This window comes from Macaca fascicularis, chromosome 11 (assembly GCF_037993035.2).
Source record: "Macaca fascicularis isolate 582-1 chromosome 11, T2T-MFA8v1.1".
Lineage (NCBI taxonomy): Eukaryota > Metazoa > Chordata > Mammalia > Primates > Cercopithecidae > Macaca > Macaca fascicularis.
In genome coordinates, this window is record NC_088385.1 from 109,018,446 (window position 1) to 109,039,971 (window position 21,526).

General features: G+C 34.1%; 1 protein-coding gene across 10 annotated transcripts in view; it reads right to left on the reverse strand.

Annotated features, from left to right (window-relative positions):
- The window catches only part of WASHC3 (WASH complex subunit 3), a 47,354-nt gene that overhangs the window by 10,512 nt on the left and 15,316 nt on the right, over nt 1-21,526 (reverse strand). For 4 of the 10 annotated variants that reach the window (XM_074007633.1, XM_005572030.3, XM_074007632.1 and 1 more), the window contains 3 exons: nt 20,886-20,993; nt 16,648-16,755; nt 2,903-2,967 (listed from right to left, as the gene is read on the reverse strand). In XM_074007633.1, the coding sequence (XP_073863734.1) occupies nt 2,903-2,967; nt 16,648-16,755; nt 20,886-20,993 (281 nt within the window). Of the gene's footprint in view, nt 1-2,902; nt 2,968-16,647; nt 16,759-20,885; nt 20,994-21,526 lie in introns of all 10 variants that reach the window. The other 6 variants (XM_045365786.1, XM_005572029.3, XM_045365785.1 and 3 more) reach the window with 2 other exon arrangements.

A 21,526-nucleotide genomic window follows, 5' to 3' on the forward strand; every position in this document is an offset into this window, starting at 1 on the left:
TGATTTAAAATTATGTACTCTTAGCTTCCAATTTTTCATACAAATAAGCCAATCAAATAGCAATATATTTTCTGATCAGTATTTATTTCTGTATTAACCTCAGTTTTGCCCTTTGCTCAGTGCAGACAGAGCTAGGCAATTTCTTCCAACAGTTGTATGAGTTTGTCTTACTACTTAAAGCTAATAAAAAATAAAGTATATGTTTATACTTTAAAAGAAAAAAGAACACAGAACAATCTTTACTGAAAGTTCTTGGCTGAGGCTTAAAATGTACCTAAGATTCTAAATAAAAGTGTACTCTTCCCTTGGATGGCACATTTTCTTCTCTTTCATCATCTCATACTTCTCTCCTGAAGTGAGGCTCCATAACTTTTATGTAAACATGATTCCAAAAGCACCATAATTCCTCTGTTAACACAGTAGTTGATTGCACTTATCATATCTAGCTAAATACAGTTGAAACTGGGTTGCTAGTAGTGGTGATAGGTTATAGTGAGTCATCCCCCCCGCAACCAGTGCCCCTGGTGACTAATGGCATGTGCATATGAGGTAATGGGTCAGAATTCAGGCTCCAGGCTGTGGTTGAGGAGCAGCTTTTCTGTAAGACAATGTTAATTGTTACTGGAATTCTACCCTTAAACTTGGCACTACCTCACAACTGAATGTTTCTCAACATTTATAGACAACGAAATACCCTCAAACTGGCCAAGCGAGACACAACGAAATGTTGAAGGGCCTGGGATCTTCCCCCATGGTAGTTACCTATGGACTCTATCAGGTGGTGATACCTGATGGAGTCTTGAAGAATAAAAGGTTAGCCAGGCCAGTAAGATGGGGGAAGGGAGTTCCACAGAGAGAAAGGAGAACATTTAAAGACACCAAAAGGGAATAGGAAAATGATACATTCAGAGAACTGCAAGTAGTTCACTATGGCTATATGAAATAGGCATATGTGAAAGAAACGCAAGAGAGGATGCTAGTGAGAGAATCTGCATCTTGATGATAAAAGCATTTCTATGCAATACTAAGATGTTAGAGTACATGTTGAAGGCAGTGGAGGGTCACAGGAAGATGTGAAGCAAGAATGAAGTATGAAGAGATCCACTCAGGCTTTAGTGGATGGCTTGAAAGAGACCAGGAAAACCAATCAGTAGCTACTACAGTAATTCAGATGACAAATGATGAGGGCGTGAACTTAACAGCAATGGATATGGAGGTATACGGTGAGATGTGAGAGATATTAAAAATGAGAACACATAGTGATTGACACTGTAGTGGGTAAGGAAAAAGACAGAATCGAGGATGATTATCAAGTTGCTAGTGCAGGTAGCTGGTTGAAGTAAAGGATTATGAAGTAGGTTTAGGCTGGGCAGGTTGAAATGAAGCCAGTAGCAGGTAAAAGTCTTGGATATCCAGCACATGCTGATGCTTACAGGGTGCTAGTTTTCCATTTATTATATTTTCTCTAGAAAAAGATAATCATTTTAAAGGTAATTTTAGTTCTCTGTTATTATAGGAGGTCTAACTGTATTTCCAGAAGCAAAAGGTGGTCATAGTTAATGTTAAATATATTTACAACCTATATACTGCAATGAGTACCAAAATGGATTGAACCTATAGGTCTGATTCACATTAAAATATATATCACAATCCATCTGGCTTTCAATGTGTGTGTCAGAAACAATTTCCAGAACAAATGCCAAATATCTCAGAGATCCTTCAGTTCAAGTTGCCAAGCTATGCCATTGTACTTGAACTGTTTGCTACTTGGATGTATACCAACTGTAGATATATGTTTGAAATTTATTCTTGTAGACTTTAGAAGAATTCATAAATTTCATATTTTGGCAGATAAAATATGAGACAAAGACTACTTCATAATGTTTTACCACCAAAGTGTACACCTTTTCTTGGAGGACTGAGAGCCAAGAAAAATTCCAAAGTATACTCTGCTAGGACAGTAATGAATGGTTGGAGTGTGCAGCTAAATACATTGGGGTGAACTACAACCCCAAACTGGAAAGATTCTTTACAAGTACCTAGATACTTGCAAAACAGAATTCTTCTGAAGAATCTATTACAATATATTTTATACAAGATGAACTGAACTATGCAGCCAGAAGTGCTTGGATGAAATAAATTGTTGTCAAATTTCTGAGCTACAATTTTTTTTATCATTTCTCAAAAATATTTTATAAAATTCACACAATAAGGTATTAAATACTTTCAGGTTAAAAAAACTCACATAAATTAGTATCTAGTTTCTTAATAATCATTAACATAGACCTAGGGAAACTTTAGCCTATTTATTTCTCAATCTGGCTTAACCTAGATTATAGCAGACTAAATTTCTTACACACTGAGGTCTTAAATGAAATCATCTACCCCCCATAGATAATAATCACCCCCCACCAAAAAAGGACAAACAAACAAACAAAAAACCAAGAGGTAGTACAAAAAGGAAACCAAACCAAACAAAAAAACAACTGTCATTAAATTCCAGCTCCTTTGGATATCTAGAATCATTACTAATCTATTGAAACTGTTCCTAAAATGTGTAAAGGCTGTAAAGTCACCCCAATGTATTTAGCTGCACACTCCAACCATTCATTACTGTCCTAGCAGAGTATACTTTGGAATTTTTCTTGGCTCTCAGTCCTCCAAGAAAAGGTGTACACTTTGGTGGTAAAACATTATGAAGTAGTCTTTGTCTCATATTTTATCTGCCAAAATATGAATTTTTTTTTTTTGGTAACATAACAGAGACACTATTTACAAAGATGATATCCTCAACCATAAAACACTGTAGGGATAAAAATATAGAGAATTTGAAATATTTTTATTATAACTGACAAATTCAATGTCCTGGCAATAATATAATTATATTAGAAGAATTACTTACTCAAGAAGATCTGGGTCTAGTCCTTCTGATATCATTTTGTTTCTTATTGCCATCACTGGTACACCCTAAGCAAAGGATATAAGATAATTTCATCATTAAAAATGCCTCCTTTATATGTCTACACATACCATCTAAAACAAGACCTTTAGATGCCTCATTATTTAAGAGTTCTTATTCTACTTTTAAATTAACATGTGCCTAGCACTTGAATAATCTAGTGAAGTACCCATTTTACATTGACCTAACAGAATCAGTCTTATCCAATACCACATAAGCCCAAACTACATCATTTGAGCTTATTCATTACTAATTCTGCTATATAGAGAACAGAAATCATATTCTCAGTCTTCTTATATCACCAAAAGAAAGGAAACATTACTCAAATGATTAAAATACCAGCTGAAGCGATACAATGAATAGTTAACAATATGAATAGGTATCTTTTCAAAGATTTCAGAGACTTCTGCTCTTAAGTATAGCTACATTAATGTTCTTTTATTAAGCAAACAGTTCAATTCCATTTGAACACTTTAGACACAAAAATTAAATCTAATTCAAGAACCTCCCTGGGACTATATTACACATCTTCCCAACACCGGTGCAAACACTAACTAATGACAATTTTAGAAGTATATACGTTACAAAAATAGTAAAAACACGTGACTCTCAGAGTTCAGGTTAAGAATATGAAAACAGTAAGAATATGACAGAAATAGACACATTTACTTGAAAAGGAAAGAGACTTGATGTATAACTAAACATTTATTCCAAGTTCACTTGGTGAAGCTCCAAGGGGAGAAGATGTAATCAGATCTCTGTCAACTCCCCTCTCTTCACACCATCCCCAAGGATAAGAAACACTTAACTGATGTGTTCAATTTGAGGGCCTTGATTCTATCTCCTTAAAGGAGGCAGGGTCACGGCATGGGACCCTCTCTCTCACCCCGTGTGGCATAAGAAGGAAAGTACACCCAGGCACACTCAGGAAAAAGCCCAGTCACCTCTCTATTGCTGTTGTACACTTTTCCTTTATCATTAGCCAGTTGTGATGTTCATTTTTTTACTTTTTAATTGCCAAATAATAATTACACATGTTTTTGTGTATAATGTGCTGTTTTGAAACATGTAGACATTGAGGAATAATCAAATTAGGCTATTTAGCATATCCATCACCTCAAATATTTATTATTTGTGGTAGGACTTTTAAACTCCTCTCCCATAGCTATCTTGAAATATACATCTTGAAGATGGGATAGGAGTTTCTCTAAAATGAAAAACACAAATACTTAGAAATATACACAAATCTTTATATAGCCTATCATATGTACACTTGTCTCAAACTTTTAAGTATATACTTGTCCAGATATACTCCTTCCCCTCCAAAATGCTGATTTTATATTTCCCAATAAAATCTGAGTTTAAGTCCAGGCATGCATATGTACAAACGTGACAGCTAAATTTATTACAAATTTAATATGGAAAGTCTTCAAAGTTAAGGACACTATATATAACATAGTATCTTGTATCTCACAGATCTTGCCAAATTAAGTTAAATCATTAAATTTAATCCTCCTTTTTTTAAATCAGAACATTTTATGTCAAAGAATTTAATTTTTATTTACTTTTTAAAAAACTGCCCAGAAAAAATAGCTATAGAAAGAGTCATAATCACTTATTTTGGCTATGGAGGAGAAAATACCTACATCCCCTTTCACAGCCTGCTAGGTTAAATAAGGCTAGGAAAGCAGAGGCTTTCTTTTGAGTTTACAGGTTACTAAGAAGACTCTCATGAGAAGTAGCAAAGGCAAGGTGGTCATTTGCAGGCCCATTTATACACTTATCTTGGTAACTGTTGTGTTTTATCTTATAAATTAGTAAAATTTAGCTTACTAAGACTCAGATAAAAATAAATACTTAAGTGCATTCTAAATATTTTCACGAATCAATATAAATAGCACCATCTTTGAATTCTCTTCAAAACCATACCTCTGAAAGCAATATTGTTCCATGAGGCAATTTTTAAGATATTCTGAAAAGTGCATTATAATAGGTTTCGAAGTCAAAGAAGGTGGAAGATAAGTTTAATGACCAAAAAAGAGAAAAACAAAAAGGAAAAAGCCCACTTGCTAGGGGCATCCAATGTGAACAGACTAAAGTTTGGAATAAAGAAAGCAAGAAATTAAAACTAACACCACTTTTGAATATATTATCTAAAACTAAGACTTGAATGAAACATATTTAAAAACAAAACATACTTAATACAAAATTAATTTTAATAGTAGAGGAGAAAGCTGATTACTTGAATGACACAGCTGGGAATTTAACTTGATAATTAAATGCCATTCAATTATTTATGATAACAGGGGGTAAGTTAGGAGTTTGAAACATTCCACAAAAAAAATATGAGTGTTAGGAAAAAAAGAGGAGAAGAGAAGAGTTAATGTCATAGTTCTTTAGAAAGACCTCTCGGCTTCTATTAACTATGGTTTGATAGTATAAGGTCTTTCTACAAACTCAAGCATGTGATTTATTTATTATACGTTAGCATAATCCACAGGACATCACTGGAAAGGTCACACAAATAAGTTACAAAGCCAAGAAAAGAGAAGGGAGGAGAATGAGGTTGAAAAAAAATTTCCTAAAATATAGCAAAGAAAGTGTATATTGGGTGGAGGTGAGGGGAAGCAATGGGTGGGAAGGGAGGAATGGGGAACAGAGAAGTTGGTAGAATTAGATAAGCCCTCTATTCGAACATCAGCTTCATGGAATTGATTATAGTATAAGAATAATAGAAACCTAAACCTGTAAGCTCCAAATGCGAACCTTAGTTTCTGGGGTCTGCTTACAGCAGAACAGCACAGATATGCATACAATTTGGTATTTTTAGTCATTTCTGTATATGCATATGGGTAAAGAAAAATATACACAATTGCTAATATCTTACTTGATTCTGAGACTTATTATCCCTACCTTAATACAAATCTCATAAAGCTTGATAAAAAAGAATAATTTGGCCTGTGTTCCAAAGAATGCATTCCAAAGGGATTTGCTGTTGTTTCCAGTGACGTTGCTTAGAAAATTTGTTGTTTTGCTATATTCTTCCTTAGAAGTCAAGTAACAGTCTGGTTTGTTAAACACCAAAAAGAAGTGTCCAATTTCTGATCGCCAACAGACAAAGCTACTGGTGGTCTAAGAAGGACAAGAAAGACCTCAAAACTGAAGTCTACTGAACTGTGGGATTTTTTTTGGCAAGTGAAAATGACAGTGTGTCCAACATAAGTAATGAAGAAGAGAGAAGGCAGCCATAAGTCTGATGTTCCAAAAAATCACGTCTGTATTTGCGTCACTGGAGAAAGTGTGTAAAGAAGCCACACTAATGAAATTATGATGGCAACACTAATAGTTAAATACTAGTTTCTTATATCACAAAAAACTGTTTGGAGGTTTACAGGCCTGCCAATATTTACATTTATTTCTTATTGTGTTAAAGTCAAACTACAAAATCCTTTTATAAACTTTAGGAAATTTTCCTAAAGTTTTAGATTAGAAGGGGAAAAAAAAACTTCATTCTCAATTTAAGATAAATGACTTTCCTTGTTTAAAAATAACTAAAAATGCTCCTTATATTTTAGAGTTTTTCCTCTTAGTTTAAGAGTGTGAATTGTAACAATTCAGTTATGAAAGATGAAAAACATGAAGTTTTCTTCCCCACCTAAGGCAACAATAAAAAATAGATCTACTGAATACGTTGGTGGAAAAAGCTTTTTCTTTGCAGAGAGCGGGAACTAGTAGAATTTGTAAAAATGCTACGGGTTGTTAAAAGGCAGTCAGTCCCCCAGTCAGGGTCCTTTTACTTAAAATTTAATAAAATGGACTCAATCATATCTTTGCCTTCTGAATTTCAACAGTCCTATTAAAAAAATATTTTATTGAGGCTGGGCTCAGTGGCTCACGCCTGTAATCCCAGCACTTTAGGAGGCTGAGGCGGGAGGATCACCTGAGGTCGGGAGTTCGAGACCAGTCTGACCAACATGGAGAAATCCCATCTACTAAAAATACAAAATTAGCTAGGCATGGTGGTGCATGCCTGTAATCCCAGCTACTCAGGAGGCTGAGGCAGGAGAATGGCTTGAACCTGGAAGGCGGAGGTTGCGATGAGTCAAGATTGCACCATTGCACTCCAGCCTGGGCAACAAGAGTGAAACTCCAACTCAAAAAAAAAAAAAAAATTTACTGTATTTTATGAAATAAATAAATTAGTAGGATGTACATTTAGGATAAAATTTTCAGATTAAATATTACATATAATGGAGTATTCACTGAATGAATCATAACACAAAAGAAAGCAAATGCTCAATGACCTTTTCTCTTCGAAGCTTTCAATGAAGGAATATCAATTAATTTAAATAAATTTTTTAATCATGTAAAATGAATATGGCTGTCTAAAAAAATGGAAACTTTATTTCTAATGACCTATACAGATCTAGAAAATACTTGGTAAACAACTAGTTCCTGGAAATAAATTCTTCAAAAATGAACATTTTCACAGCAATTAAATGTCACTAAGGATGGCTATAAAAAATGTGATATTAGTATTAAAATATTCTCAGCTATATGATTATGATAACAGTGGTATCAGTGAAGAATAAACAGATGAGAATTGAGGGAGGCATATATGATATTACCAAGTAGGTACTGACACGACAACCATATAACTATTTAGTATCTGCCCACTACATGGCAAGTACTTCCTTCCATCTTCTAGCTTTATCACGCATCAGAAAAAGCGAGAAATTTAAAACCTGAACTTAGCAGTATCATTGTTTACTGCTCTCTAACAAACATTTATAACAAGAAAATTTAAAAATACGCAAAAGGACAAATACATAATAGAAAGATTTATGTTTTGAAACAACATTAAATCTGTACACAGTACGACTGGTTCTAAGCTCCCCAACTTTCAAGGCAACGTAGAGGGTTCAAAAGGCAGCTAAAATGATGGAAAAATAATAATCTGTAAAACTGGCATAATCATTCTTCACACATGATTTCCTTTGAGGTCAGTTCACTGACTTTAGCAGAGAGTAATTTTTGTAATTTCTTGCTAAAAGTATGACAAAAGTTATCTTTCTCTAGGTCCTCTGTATACTGGGGCCATGGCAAAGCATGGGTAATATGGCAGGGGCTTCCAGTTGGTGGCTAACTGTCACAGTTTTCTGCTTAAGGGAAAGCTCTATCCAAACCTTCTTGCATTTGATATAAGCTAGAAAGTAGAATGAGGAGGACAAATGTCAGCGGTCACTTGAATTTCATTGATCCCAACTCAAAATTACTACTCATATAGTCTACCATTTTGCTAAGCTTTGCTTCTTTCTTTTAGTTGTAGTCACACAGACCTGCCTAACTTATTTAGTTCGTGGGAAGAATAAAATAGTTTTACTCAAAATTTTCAAAGTTGGCTAAATTCTACAACTAATTAAACAGACAAATGATCATTTGTATCTTTTCTTTATATTCATAAGTGTGGCAAATCAAAGTCATTGGACATGAAGCTTTATTTTTCTATGAACAGAAAGAGGCTAAAACAACACAAAAGTTATTCCCCCATCCCATAAACCTTCATGTACTCAATAAATATTGATCTTGATATTGATTAGTAAACCTTAGGTATTATAAAAGAAACGAAATACATATTAATATTATTATACCTATAGTTAGAAAACAATGAAAAAATAAATCACAGCTATTAAGCTAAATCTGTAACAGTGTTGTTCACAGCTATGATTATATACGAACCAGTAGCTCCTCCTTTTTGACTATACTTTGACTATACTGTTGATCACTGATGAGGAACTTACCTGGAGTTCTCTAAACCATGGAAAGCCACATTGGTGTCATATCCAAAAAATGTTTTAAAGACTTTAATTACTCTTACAATAACTACATCTTGTTTGTCATCTAAAGAACATGCTATTTCATGCTTGATTGGGTTTCACAAGGTCCAAAGTACATAACTTCTTGATGAACATCTTTAATAATCATTTAGAGCCTCTTCATCCTTAGGTAATGGAAGTCACATTTCCTCAGGCCAACATTCACCGCTGGCAACGGATGCATCAGAACCACCAGAACCAAAGAGATTATTCAATTCACATTTTAAGCCAGCCAAAGAAAATAGAGCTTTAAAAAAAAAATCTAAGCGTCCAAGAGACTGTTTTGGCAATACGGTTTCAAAAAATACAAGTCATTAGCTTCTTAATGTGGAAGTCGGACTTGCCCAATGCACAATTTATTACTGGCAAAGGATTCACCAAGATCTGCCAGTAAAGAGGGGAGAATTGTTGGAAAAGTGATCTATGTACACAATTCCAGTTAAGTTATAAAAGCAATATGTAATTTAGTAAAGGCTTGTGCTGCACTATTATGACAACAAACATTAAATCAAAATCAATTATCTGCCACATTTGGAACACAACACTATTACTCACTGAAAAATCTTGTATAAAACTTGCTTAAAAAGGAAAAAAAAGTCAGAAAATGCCAGCAGGTGTTCCAGGAACATTCATTAGTAATGAGATCCAAATTTGGGGATCAATTAATAGATCATAAATCTAAAAGGAACTTCAAATCTCATTTTATGTGTGAGGGAACTGAAGCCTTGAGAGGTGACATGACCTGATGTGATGGCAAAGCTAAGAAACTATACCATGTTGTATTTCAGAAGTACTGGGAAAAGATCTGGGTGTACTCCTAGGCAATGAAATTTTCTCCCAGAGAAAGAACAACTTTTCTTTCATTGTTTTAATCTAATCATTGTTTTATCTCTCAGAGGGTAGTAATCCAGAAGTGACAGAAAAAGGCATGGAGACCAAAAAGTAAGGTATTGCTTATTACTCTGTCGACTGGTACTTGTGATTAGTGAAGGACTGTGTTGGTTTTTGTTCAAAGGAGTTTATATTAATTAAATTGTTTTCATTATCTAGACTGTAAAATAGATTTACAGGTATGTGGCAAGTGAAGCAAGGCATATATAAAAGCAAGGCATTCCAGGAGATAGATAGTTCCCAGGAAGAGGAAGTTTTCATTGCAGTTTAGGGAGGAACCCAAAGGGGACTGGAGTTCATCCTCATATCCAGGAAGTCTTAACATTAAGAAAAATCTGTTTTTGTAACCCACAAGACTTTCTACCATATCTGAAGTGAATGATCACATCAGAAGTCTGCAAAATAAAGCTTTCTATACTACAGAAGAAGCTGAAAGGGCTTGAAAAACACGATTCTGTCATATTACAGAAGACAAAATCGTTCTAAACAATAATTCAAAAACTAGGAGAAATGGTTAAAAGATTGTTGAGGAGCTATGTATCAAGATGATACTGAGTGGAAGTATATTACACTTTGGAAAAAGAAACACAGTATAATTGGAATAGAGGTATAAGACTCTTCTTATGGGGCAGTAACTCATATTTTTAAATGACATGAATATAAAGGCAACTGAAAAAGAGACAAATCCTATTATTACCCTTTCACAAGGTGAAAGACCTTGTAGCACTGTTAATTCCCTTTTGAATGTATAGAGATGGTTATTTTTAGGATCTTAGGATTAGAAATTGTTGGCATAAAGGATTAGATATTGTTGGTATAAATACAGTTTTTTTTTCAGAAAGAGTTTTTTTTTTTTTGAGACTATGCTATCTTCCTTTGTGTTAATATAAACAATTCCCTAAAAGCTGAGATGTAGGCTTCTAAAACTGTTTCTATAACCTGTAGTCATGTGTACAGTGGATGTAAACTACTCAAGGTTATACTAATAGACAAATTAGAACTCATTTAAAGAATTATGTTGTTATCGGTCTTTCTCTGCATTAAGAACTAAAACTGAATTTTGAGTGGTGGGTAAGCAAACGTTAGTCACCCCTAAAGTTGAGAAAAATTGGGTCTTTTAATGCAAATCTAAAATCTTGTTGGGAAAGTGATACACTTTTCAGTATGATAAGGTAGTCTGTAATGAAGTCACTCTCTAGAATTAACTGGGGTTAGGCTCCTCCTTATAGCTAGCGGTCAAATTTGCTTTTCTATCTATATCCCTGTTTGTTCTCAGTTACACTCGAAGAACTTAACCACATTTTCAGAGGGAACAACCGATTAGAAGACAAACACATAAAATAGGAAGGCATATCACTATCCTGAGGTATAGAGATACAAAGCTATCTGTTTTCTTTCCATGTCAATGACAGAAAATGAATGGCTCAGTGGTACAAATTATAATAGGTCTCTAATGATTGTTCTTCACTCCACTTCTCTGAGTCATTTTCTAAAGCGAAGTGGTACTGTTATCTGCTCTCCCAGTTAAAAGTTATAGTTTGGTAACGGAATGGATATAGGAAACACAACTTGCTACGCAGATACTGCTGAAGAATAATATTTTAGGTGATAACTTATGACATTAGAATGACTGTACTCTTGGAAAAGTGCTAAGTGGTTTGGAAGAACCAACAGATTATGTTCAGCAATACCCACAGGTATGTTCAAGAAGCTTTACACTGAAATCAAAAGATTAAAAAATCCTCAATTAAAGTTTTAAGACTAGACCTATGAATAACAACAATATAATGGGGAAAAAACAGTGGAAGAACTGCCAGGAAATTATTAGGAGGAAAATGTAAACAGCAAACAAATCCAACAGCCTAAAAAAAAAAAAAAAAGTGTGTGTGTGTGTGTGTGTGTAAATAGAGCAAATCTGAAATTTCAAAATAAGTAAATCTTGGGGACTGCCAACACTTAATGGGAAGAAACTTGTGTATGAGAACTGGCATTTCAAGGAAACGTCTTACAATGTTTTCCAGCAGAAAGAGGACAATAACCATAAATCAAAATATATACACGTATATGGAAATTCTTGAACATGAGATAAAGAAACCCCTAAGTGACGTTAAAAGAAGGCAAAAATTTTATCAGATGGAGCATACTTTTTGACTACCTAGCCGGGTAGAAGATTTAGATAAGGCTTTCTTAAAACGCTGTAAACAAGCAGAAAGATCCAGACACGATGGGGGATATCATCCATCTACAGGTACTAGAAGCTTAATTTTGCCTGTATTAGAATATCTGATAAATTCCTAAGTTGCCCCACTGAAAATTTAATTCCTCAATAGATAAAGGGAGCAATGAGGCAAACATGCAACTATTTGTGCCTAACACAAAGGCCAAAACAAATGATAATGAAGAAGGGACAGGAATTCTGGTAGTAATCATGCCAAGGAAAGAAAATTCCTGGGCATTGTCAAATATGTAGCCTACATCTGTTGTTGGAAATTTTGACAGTCACTCATGATATGCTTAGAAAACAGAAGAAGGAATGAATTTATAGATGGCTCAATAATCATAATCCAAAAATTAATGATTGGCAGATTCATGTCAACCTCGAGGAAGACCTCTGCTGGGTCTATTCTTGTTATGGTCCTGAAAAACATTTTAAATTGATAACCTGAAGAAATGAGAGCATATTTATACATATCCAGGGAGCACAAAGTGAGAAAGGAGAGATCATATGCAGGATTACATATAGAGTCCATTAACAAATATTGATTGAGCACCTGTATGGGTAAGGTGTTAAAATGAATACATGGATTAATCAAGACACCATTCTTCCTCTCATGATTCCATTTTCAAATGGAGATAAAAAAATATGTACAGATAATCATAAAACAAAGTATTAAGTGACAAACTGCAGAAAGAATACCGGTAAAGTCATTGGATAGGTCAACAAAAGGAACTATTACTTCTATCTAGCTTTATGTGTGTTGGTGGGTTTAGAATCTGGAATGATTTAGTGGACACAATCATAGGAACATGTTAGATAACAGAATTTGGACATGTAATAATAAAGAGAAGGATAATCTAGATTCAGAGAAGGAAAAGCATGGCACTTACACAGGGAACAGTTTGTGGTTTTGCCTGATTAAAGAATGGAATTCAGGGCTGGGCACGGTGGCTCACTCCTGTAATTCCAACACTTTGGGAGGCTGAGGCGGGTGGATCACCTGAGGTCAGGAGTTCAACACCAGCCTGGCCAACATGGTGAAACCCTGTCTCTACTAAAAGTACACAAATTAGCTGGGCGTGGTGGTGGGCACCTGTAATCCCAGCTACTCAGGAGGCTGAGGCAGAAGAATTGCTTGAACCTGGGGGCAGAGGTTGCAGTGAGCCGTGATCATGCCCCTGTGCTCCAGCCTGGGCGACAACAGCAAGACTCCATCTCAAAAACAAAAAACAAAACAAAACAAAAAAAACAAAAGAAATTCAGGACAGGGAGCAATAGGAAATAAAAGTTGGGTAATAAGGTTCTGGGATGCAGGCTGGCACAATAAACTAAAAACAATAAAATTAAATTTAACTTGGATGAACTTCTAGTTTTAGGATGGCAGTTTGATGTAGCTCCCCACTTTCTTCTTGAAAATCACCCCTAAACAATTTGAAACAGAATATGACCTCCAGCTTTAATGACTAAGAGGCATATATGAACCAATTACATAAAAATTAAGAGCAGATAGAAGAATGATTGATGACTTAGCCGAGCAAAAGAAGGTCAAGTCCATGTGCCTGACGAAGGAGATGCCAGGAAGAAGCAGCACTTCCAGAATGCTGAAAATGCTTAGGAAATAGATAAACCCCCACCAAAGGCAGAAAGGAGACAAAGGGCTAAAAACAGAAAAATTTGTCTTAAATCAGAAACAGTCTGAGGCAGAAGAAATTGAACCTCTAATCATACTCAGTGACATCAAGCAAAAAGGATAGGCTGGAGTTAAGTGCCAAGTACTGCTAGAAAGTTTAGGCTTTTAAAAAATAAAACAATTATTTATTTTCTTAAATGCTTTTTAAGTTTAAAAAATGTAAACGATATTAAGACATAGTTTAAAATGTTTTTAAGCAATTCTTAATCAGGGTTTTTTTCCCCAAAATACATACGCTCTATGTATCAAGTACCAACTTTGGAGATTCTAATTTTGTAGGGTAGGGCCCAGGAACTTATATTTTGGAAGTTTATCAAACTACTGAGCTAGTGTGAAAAAGGAATCTATCACCTAAATCTATCAAAAGGTGAAATGGTATAGACAAATTATAAGCATTTTCATTCACAGGACTATGTACAAGGTATTGTTGCAGGAATGAGGAATAGTGTAGTACACAAAAAAATTCCCTGTCCTTTTGGAGTTTATAATTTTGTAGGGAAGAGAGAGAGTAAATATATAAAATATGTAGAATGCTGGAAGTTGATAAGAAGAAAAATACAGCAGAGAAGGGGTAAAGGGAATTGGGTAAGAGGACACTGCAATTTAAAACAGGGTGGCCAAGGAAGGCTGTACTTAGAAGGTAATATTTTTGAATATAGATTTGAAGGAGGTGAGGGAGCAAACCATGAAGGTATCTGGGGAAAAGTGTTTCAGGCCGAGAGAACAGCTGAAGCAAAGGCCCCAAGACAGGGGCTGCCAATGTATTTTTATTCAAGGGACAAAAAGGAGGCCAGTAGAGCTAGAGAAGAGTGAGCGAGGATATGAGATCATAAAGGTAACAGAGGAGCTAAACTGTATAGGATTTCATGGGCCTGTGGAGGATCTTGGCTCTTATTCCTATGAGGTGATAAGACATATGATTAAAAAAGTAAATAATTAAAGGGTCATCTATTTGTTTTTTTTTTTTAAGACAGATTTTTACTCTTGTTGCCCAGGCTGGAGTACAATGGCATGATCTCGGCTCATCGCAACCTTTGCCTCCTGGGTTCAAGCTATTCTCCTGCCTCAGCCTCCCGAGTAGCTGGGATTACAGGCATGTGCCACCATGCCCAGCTAATTTTGTATTTTTAGTAGAGACAAGGTTTCTCCATGTTGGTCAGGTTGGTCTCAAACTCCCGACCTCAGGTGATCCGCCTGCCTTGGCCTCCCAAAGTGCTGGAATTACAGGAGTGAGCCACCGTGCCCAGCCCGGGTCATTTATTTTATATGTATATTTATGACTGAAAAGCAATCAAACTTGTTCATGTAATTAATAACAAAAATAAAAATTGCAAGTGGTATCTGGAAACCTTAGCTGGCTAAATAAATCTAGACAGTACCTAATACAGTAGCTTAGCTTAAATTAAGTATTTGATAAATATTTGTGAAATGAACAGATGGTGGATTTATAATGAAAAAGAAAAAGAGTTTTTGAAGTTCTTGTAAAATTGAAGGCAATATATCAAGAATTTAACAATTATCCTAAGATGCAGCCTTCATAAAATATTTCAGAGCATTTTTACGGAGTATCATCTAATAGATTTTCCTATTTCTTATTTTATATAGATTTGGCAAGAAGGGGCTAATATAAAAAATCTTTCAGTCATTCTGAAGCATCTCCCTTTTGTTTAGAAGAGTGAAACACAGTTTTTTTTTTTTTTTTTTTTTTTTTTTAACAAGTCTATCTTTTAAGCTTAGGCTTTCCTGGGTTCTAGTTTTAAAAATGTGTTCATCATGATTCATGCTTAAACTGGCTGTGTTTTATTCTTCTTAATTAAAAAACTTCATCTATTTTCACCCCGAAGTTTGGTTTATTTTTTTCTAAATTGACCGCCAATATCCTGAGCTCTAGGCTTCAGAAAAAAGGAACTGTGGAAGTGAAAAATCCACTTCTGATAGCTAGGAAAAGTGCAGCTTCCAAATGAGCCAATCTACTCTTTCTGGTTGTCAGAATTTGCTTTTAAATTACTAGGTGATAAACTATCCCATGGACAGCAAAACAAAACTGTCCTTTAGTATTAGTATTCTGCTTCTTTTGCTTGATAATAGAATTTTACAAAAGCATTATTATTATTATTTTTGAGACAGGGTCTCTCTCTGTCACCTACACTGAAGTACAGTGGCACAATCAGTCAGGTGAGCCAGTGCACCCTTGAACTCCTGGGCTCAAGCAATCCTCCCACCTCAGCCTCTTGAGTAGCTGGGACTACCAGGTGCATGCCATCATATGGAGTTTTTTTTTTTTAAATGTAGAGGTAGGGGGTCTTGCTTTGCTGCCCAGGCTGGTCTCAAACTCCTGTCTTCAAGTCATCCTCCCACCTCAGCCTCCCAAAGTGCTAGGATTACAGGTGTGTGTCACTGTGCCAGGCTTTAACTGTTTGATTAACAGAAAAATGATGGACAACTAACTCCTTCAACTATTGAAATAGTTTCTAAAGGAATAAAAAAATGTTAACTTCTGCTATTATAGACGACTGCAGATATTTTTGGTACCATACCATGTTATGATTTCTCAGGAAAAATATGAATTCTGAAGTCATATAATATCAAAAGCATTACCTTACATGGCCAAGAGATCATTGATAGATGAACATAAAAATTTTTAAAAATATTATTTGTGCTAATATATGGGAATTAAGCTAGAATCAACTGATTTACCAAATGAATAGTCTACTTTCATTACTTTTTGTATCTAAGATTTGCATTGATAACTTTGTGTAATGCAAACAAATTTATATAAATCTATATTAAACTATGTTAATTTAAAGTGTGGGATCGATTCTAATTACAAAGATTTGACTTTTTTTTTTTTTTTTTTTTAAATCAGAGAGTTAAAATAGAAAGGAAGAGAATAGAAAACTTGGTTACTTGGTTTAGCAGTTTTCTCAAATTGAAAAAAATAACAGCAAAACCTCCAGGGTTAAGAATTTCAAATGAGGCTGCTACACAAAGAAGACAGACCAAATTAGCTTACCACTTGAACCATTTTGAGATATCTGGCATATCTTGGATCCTTGGCTACAGTTAAGATATTTTCTGCTGATACTTCACTTTCCTGTAGTCCAGAGTCTTGTGTACTGCTCTGCTGTAGAGAGTATTTTGTGTAAATCTTTAGACAATTTACAAAAGGGGTCCATCATGTTACTTAAAAGGAATGCTTCTTTCCATAATTCTAAGGCAATAAATTGCAGAAAAAAAAGCATCTCCCCCAATTTAAATACCAATAATTTAATGATGAGATATGTTTGCAAATATCTACAAATATTTAAATATCACTTCAGAGGAGGTTACACTTCAACACTATATTGGTTCCTTAAAACACAAGTATATTCATGCATTAAAATAAAAATTCTGTTTTACTTGTCCTCAGAGTGCTGATACAAAGCATGAATTATATATAGGTGGTTATACTATTTTAACAAAACTTTTAAGAAACCTAATAAAACTATCAACTGTTTATAAATTAATAATAAATTAACTGAGATAATGATGAATTGATTTCCTAGATATCTATAATCTACCTAATTGAACCCTTTATTTAGTAAATCATTTTATTCTAAGTGGACATGGCTCTTCTAACTTTTTAGAAAGCAGTTTTTGGAGAAGTTGTAGAAGAGAAGCCAGTTTGTCAGACAAAATTATCTGGTTTTATATATTTCAGCTACTGATGGAACTATTAATGGTAACATTGTCTACGGAGTGGTTAAAAGTCATAGTAAATACGACTTGTAATAAAGAATCTTGGGGAATGGTCTTTTTAGATAAAAATGCCATTGTTATACAGGCAGTCTTCACTTTGCATGGTACCATGTTACTGAAACTTGTGCATATCAGAACCATATCCTTGCTTAAATGCAAAACTAGAACTGCCTGTATACAGTACTTGATTTTTCTATCAAACCAAACATTTAGAAAAAGCTTACTTTTGTGAATCTCTCTCATTATCTGTATATAAGCATTAAGAAGAATTTCCTTAGAAGAAATCAATTTTATGTCTATTGTTCATGCTGAAATGTAGATAAATCCATATCTTTATATCTTCACAGTCTTTAGACTATGAATGTGAATTACATATTGAAGTTTTTCCTCAGATAATTCAAATATAAATTAAATCTGTTGAAAATTCCAAAGCAAATAAAAACATCCAAAAGTCCTTTAGGTTTCTTCTGTTACATGATATTGCTAAGTTTTACAAAAGTCACTGTGTGTGTGTGTGTGTGTGTATATATATGTGTGTGTGTGTATATATATATTCATCTATAATATACATAAATACAAAAATTCCAAAACACTGTTAATTAAATAAAAAATTAAAACAATAACCAAATATGTTTTTTAACAATTTATGGAAATTAAACTCATATATATAATAGCAAAATGGTGCAAATGAGAACTATATCCTGGCCAGATATCAACTCTCAGTCGTTAACGTTTGCGTAATAACCAAGACCTCAACAAGGTTTAATTATGAAACACCTTTGCTATCTGAATGATCCATTAAATCCTCTATCATATCTCTCAACTGTCCTTCATTTATTCTCAAATCAAACTCACTCTGCACAATTGGATATTCTATTGTGAATAATGATGAAATCTGAACCATGAAATTAAAGTTGCAGAAAAATCAGTAGACAAACTTTGGGTCTTTGACTCATGTATAGATTAGAGAGAGTGATAAATAGATGATTTTTTTAAAAAGTGCACTATTCCCCTTTATCTGTTAATTGAGTGAACTATAATGTCAATGAAAACTCTAGATTAAGCAATACTTAAGCCCACTTCAAAATATTTTGTATAAAATATACCAGTTGATAACAACGAAGAAATGAGAAGTTGATGTGAATATTAAGAACATGCTGAGCAGTTATTTTATTAAGCTAATCAACACACAACTTTATCACAGTATTTCAAACTTTGGAAGCCAAAAGAACTTCATAAACCCTCTAAATAAATACATAAACATTTTTAAATAAAATTGCCAGAGATATACCAGGTTATTCTGAATTTGCAAAGCAAATTAAGAAATTCAGCTGTGATTACTGGTAATCAATTTTTTGGGACATTAAATATGTGAGGACCAACACAACTGCATAAAAATTTTAAAGGGCATACTATAGATGGCATTCATAATAGCACCTGGAAAAATTAATAAAGTTAGACAGGTATACTTAAAAATATTATAGAAATATATGACTGCTCTATCCACCACATAATAACTACTAGATAGAGTGGAAATATTTTCTTGGTATGCTTTGTTTTAGAAAGAGGATAGTCATATTTAATTGAGAGAATATAAAGTTAAACTCCTCTATAACATCTGGATATCCTCTTGCATTTTATATATTTGAGTGGCCAGGATAATGAAATTTGCTATATTAAATAAATGGATGTTAAATTTTATAATATCTAATTAAGTAAATGATCATCTAATTTATTACCCAAATATATACTATATTCTAAATATATGGCTTTTCCTACAGGGCCTCATACCACATATCCTCAATATGTTTAATAAATTGAACACAGGTACTGAAAACAGAGTAGTGTAGTGTAGTATAGTGTAGTGTAGCAGGTAAGTGCTAGGGCTCTTGGCACCAGACTGTCTGGGTTAAAATTCTAATTCTTACATTACTTTTCGACCTTCAGCAAGTTACTTAACCTCTATATACCTCATTTGACCCATCTATAAAGTAAGATTGATAATATGGTGCTTATATTATAGGGCTGTTGTAAAGATTAAATTCGTTTATGAAAGGCACTTAGAAACATGCATGCCTTGGTACACAGAAAGCACTCTTGAAGTGTTAGCTGTTATCATCATTGTCAACATCATCGTGATCTAAAAAATATCCTGTGAAAAGTGCCTCCAGGTACAAAGGCAGAATTCCATTATAAGTCTATTTGTTTAATTTGTTTATTATTACTTTGGTAGGCCACCACTTTGATAATTATTTTGTTTTAGATTTTAATACCTCGCTAAGATACACTAGAGATTGTTCTCAAAAAACAAATAATTTTTATTTTTTGAAATAAAAAGTAATAGAAAATTGAAATTCATACAGAAGCATAAGTAAATGTTAAGATCTAAGAGCCAAATGTAAAGTATAGCTTTTATTAGGATGCTGATTCAAAGGAATCAACTTCAGAAACACAGTTTTTAGACAACTGGTATTTCTAAGATCAGTAGCTCTCAAATTTTAAGTGCCTACAGATCACCTAGGGGTCTTGTTAAAATGTAGATTCTCAGCAGTTTTGGGGTGGAGCCTGAGATGCTTCATTCTAACAAGCCGCCAGGTGATGCCCATGTGGGTTGGTCCATGGGGTGTACTTGAGTAACAAGGGGTTAGACGATACCAGCGAATGTTCATTTATTTTTACTTTTTTTATTTTTGAGGCAGGGTCTTGCGCTGTCACCTAGGCTGGAGTGCAGTAGTGCAATCTCAGTTCACCACAACCTCTGCCTCGTGAGCTCAAGTGATCCCCTCACCTCAGCCTCCTGAGTAGTTGAGACCACAGGTGCGTGCCACCACACCTGGCTAATTTTTGTATTTTTAGTGGAGACAGTTTTACCATGTTGCCCAGGCTAATCTCAAACTCCTGAGCTCAAGCAATCCACTTGCCTCAGCCTCCCAAAGTGCTGGGATTACAGGCATGAAAGACTGCACCTGGCCAATTATTGTTAATTACATTGTATATGATAAAGGCATTTATATAAGAAAAATGTTACAAAAGAACATGTCAAAACTTTTCAGAGATGCTCAAAAATTTATGCAGGGGTGAGATGATAAACTGTCTGGGATTAATTTCAGCAAGTGACCAAGAAAATAGATAAAGCAATTGTGACAAATCATAACTGGTGAATTCAGGTCTGTTTTTGTGTATATTTAAAAATTTTACAATAAAACATTTTAAAAGTACATTTCTTATAAGAACTTAGAAAAATTTCTAATTATTTTGAAGAAAATAATTATTTGAAGATTTTTCCTAGTCCTATATAGACTGATTTTCTTTTTTATAGGCAAAGAAAGTATTAACTTAAGGAAGCCCTTCAAAATAACACAGCTAATTTGTTTTTCCCAAACTTCATTTTCTATGTTAAGGTTTTAAAATTTTACTATTAGAAGTTTTACATTTTTATTTTTCTTCCTTCCAACCTGCTGCTTAAGACTGTCAGTTTCAACCAAAAACATCTGCTCATTTCTTAGAACTCACCTGTGGTTGCTCTGAAGTGGCTTCAGGATGTGCTCCATTTGTGACACTGGTGACATTTAAAGGAGATACTTCAACTGTGACATCATCTAGGCCTGGGATAGATGACAACTGAAAAAAGATGAAAAGAAAATTGGTATTGAAATATGAAGATAGTACCTGCATAAACACTATAAGTTTCTAGGTTTGTATATTTTTAATAGCTGTCTTAAGTTTTAAGGCTATACAAACAGGTTCATAATATCTTGTCTTAAATTTTCCATGTCATAAACTAAAAGTGAAAGACAGTCACAAATTATTTTGAAGAACTTCTCAAAAATCTAATTTAGTTTATATAACCATTATTTTCAAAATACAGGCAATCCTAGAGTAATGACTGAGAGCTGGTCTTTGAAGTCAGACTGTCTAGGTTTAACTTTTAGCTCTACCACTCACAAGCTGTGTGATCTTGTGCAAATCTCCCTATGTCTCAATTATCTCACCTGTAGAGATAAGAAAATGTACCTAGAAAAGTTGTTGTAAAAATATTTCTATTAATAATACTTTGAAAAAAAGGGCTTTGTGCAAATTTTGAGTTTCAATTATCTAGGATATGCCAAAGCTCTTGTCTTTACACTTTAATGTATGACACAGCTCATTCTTAT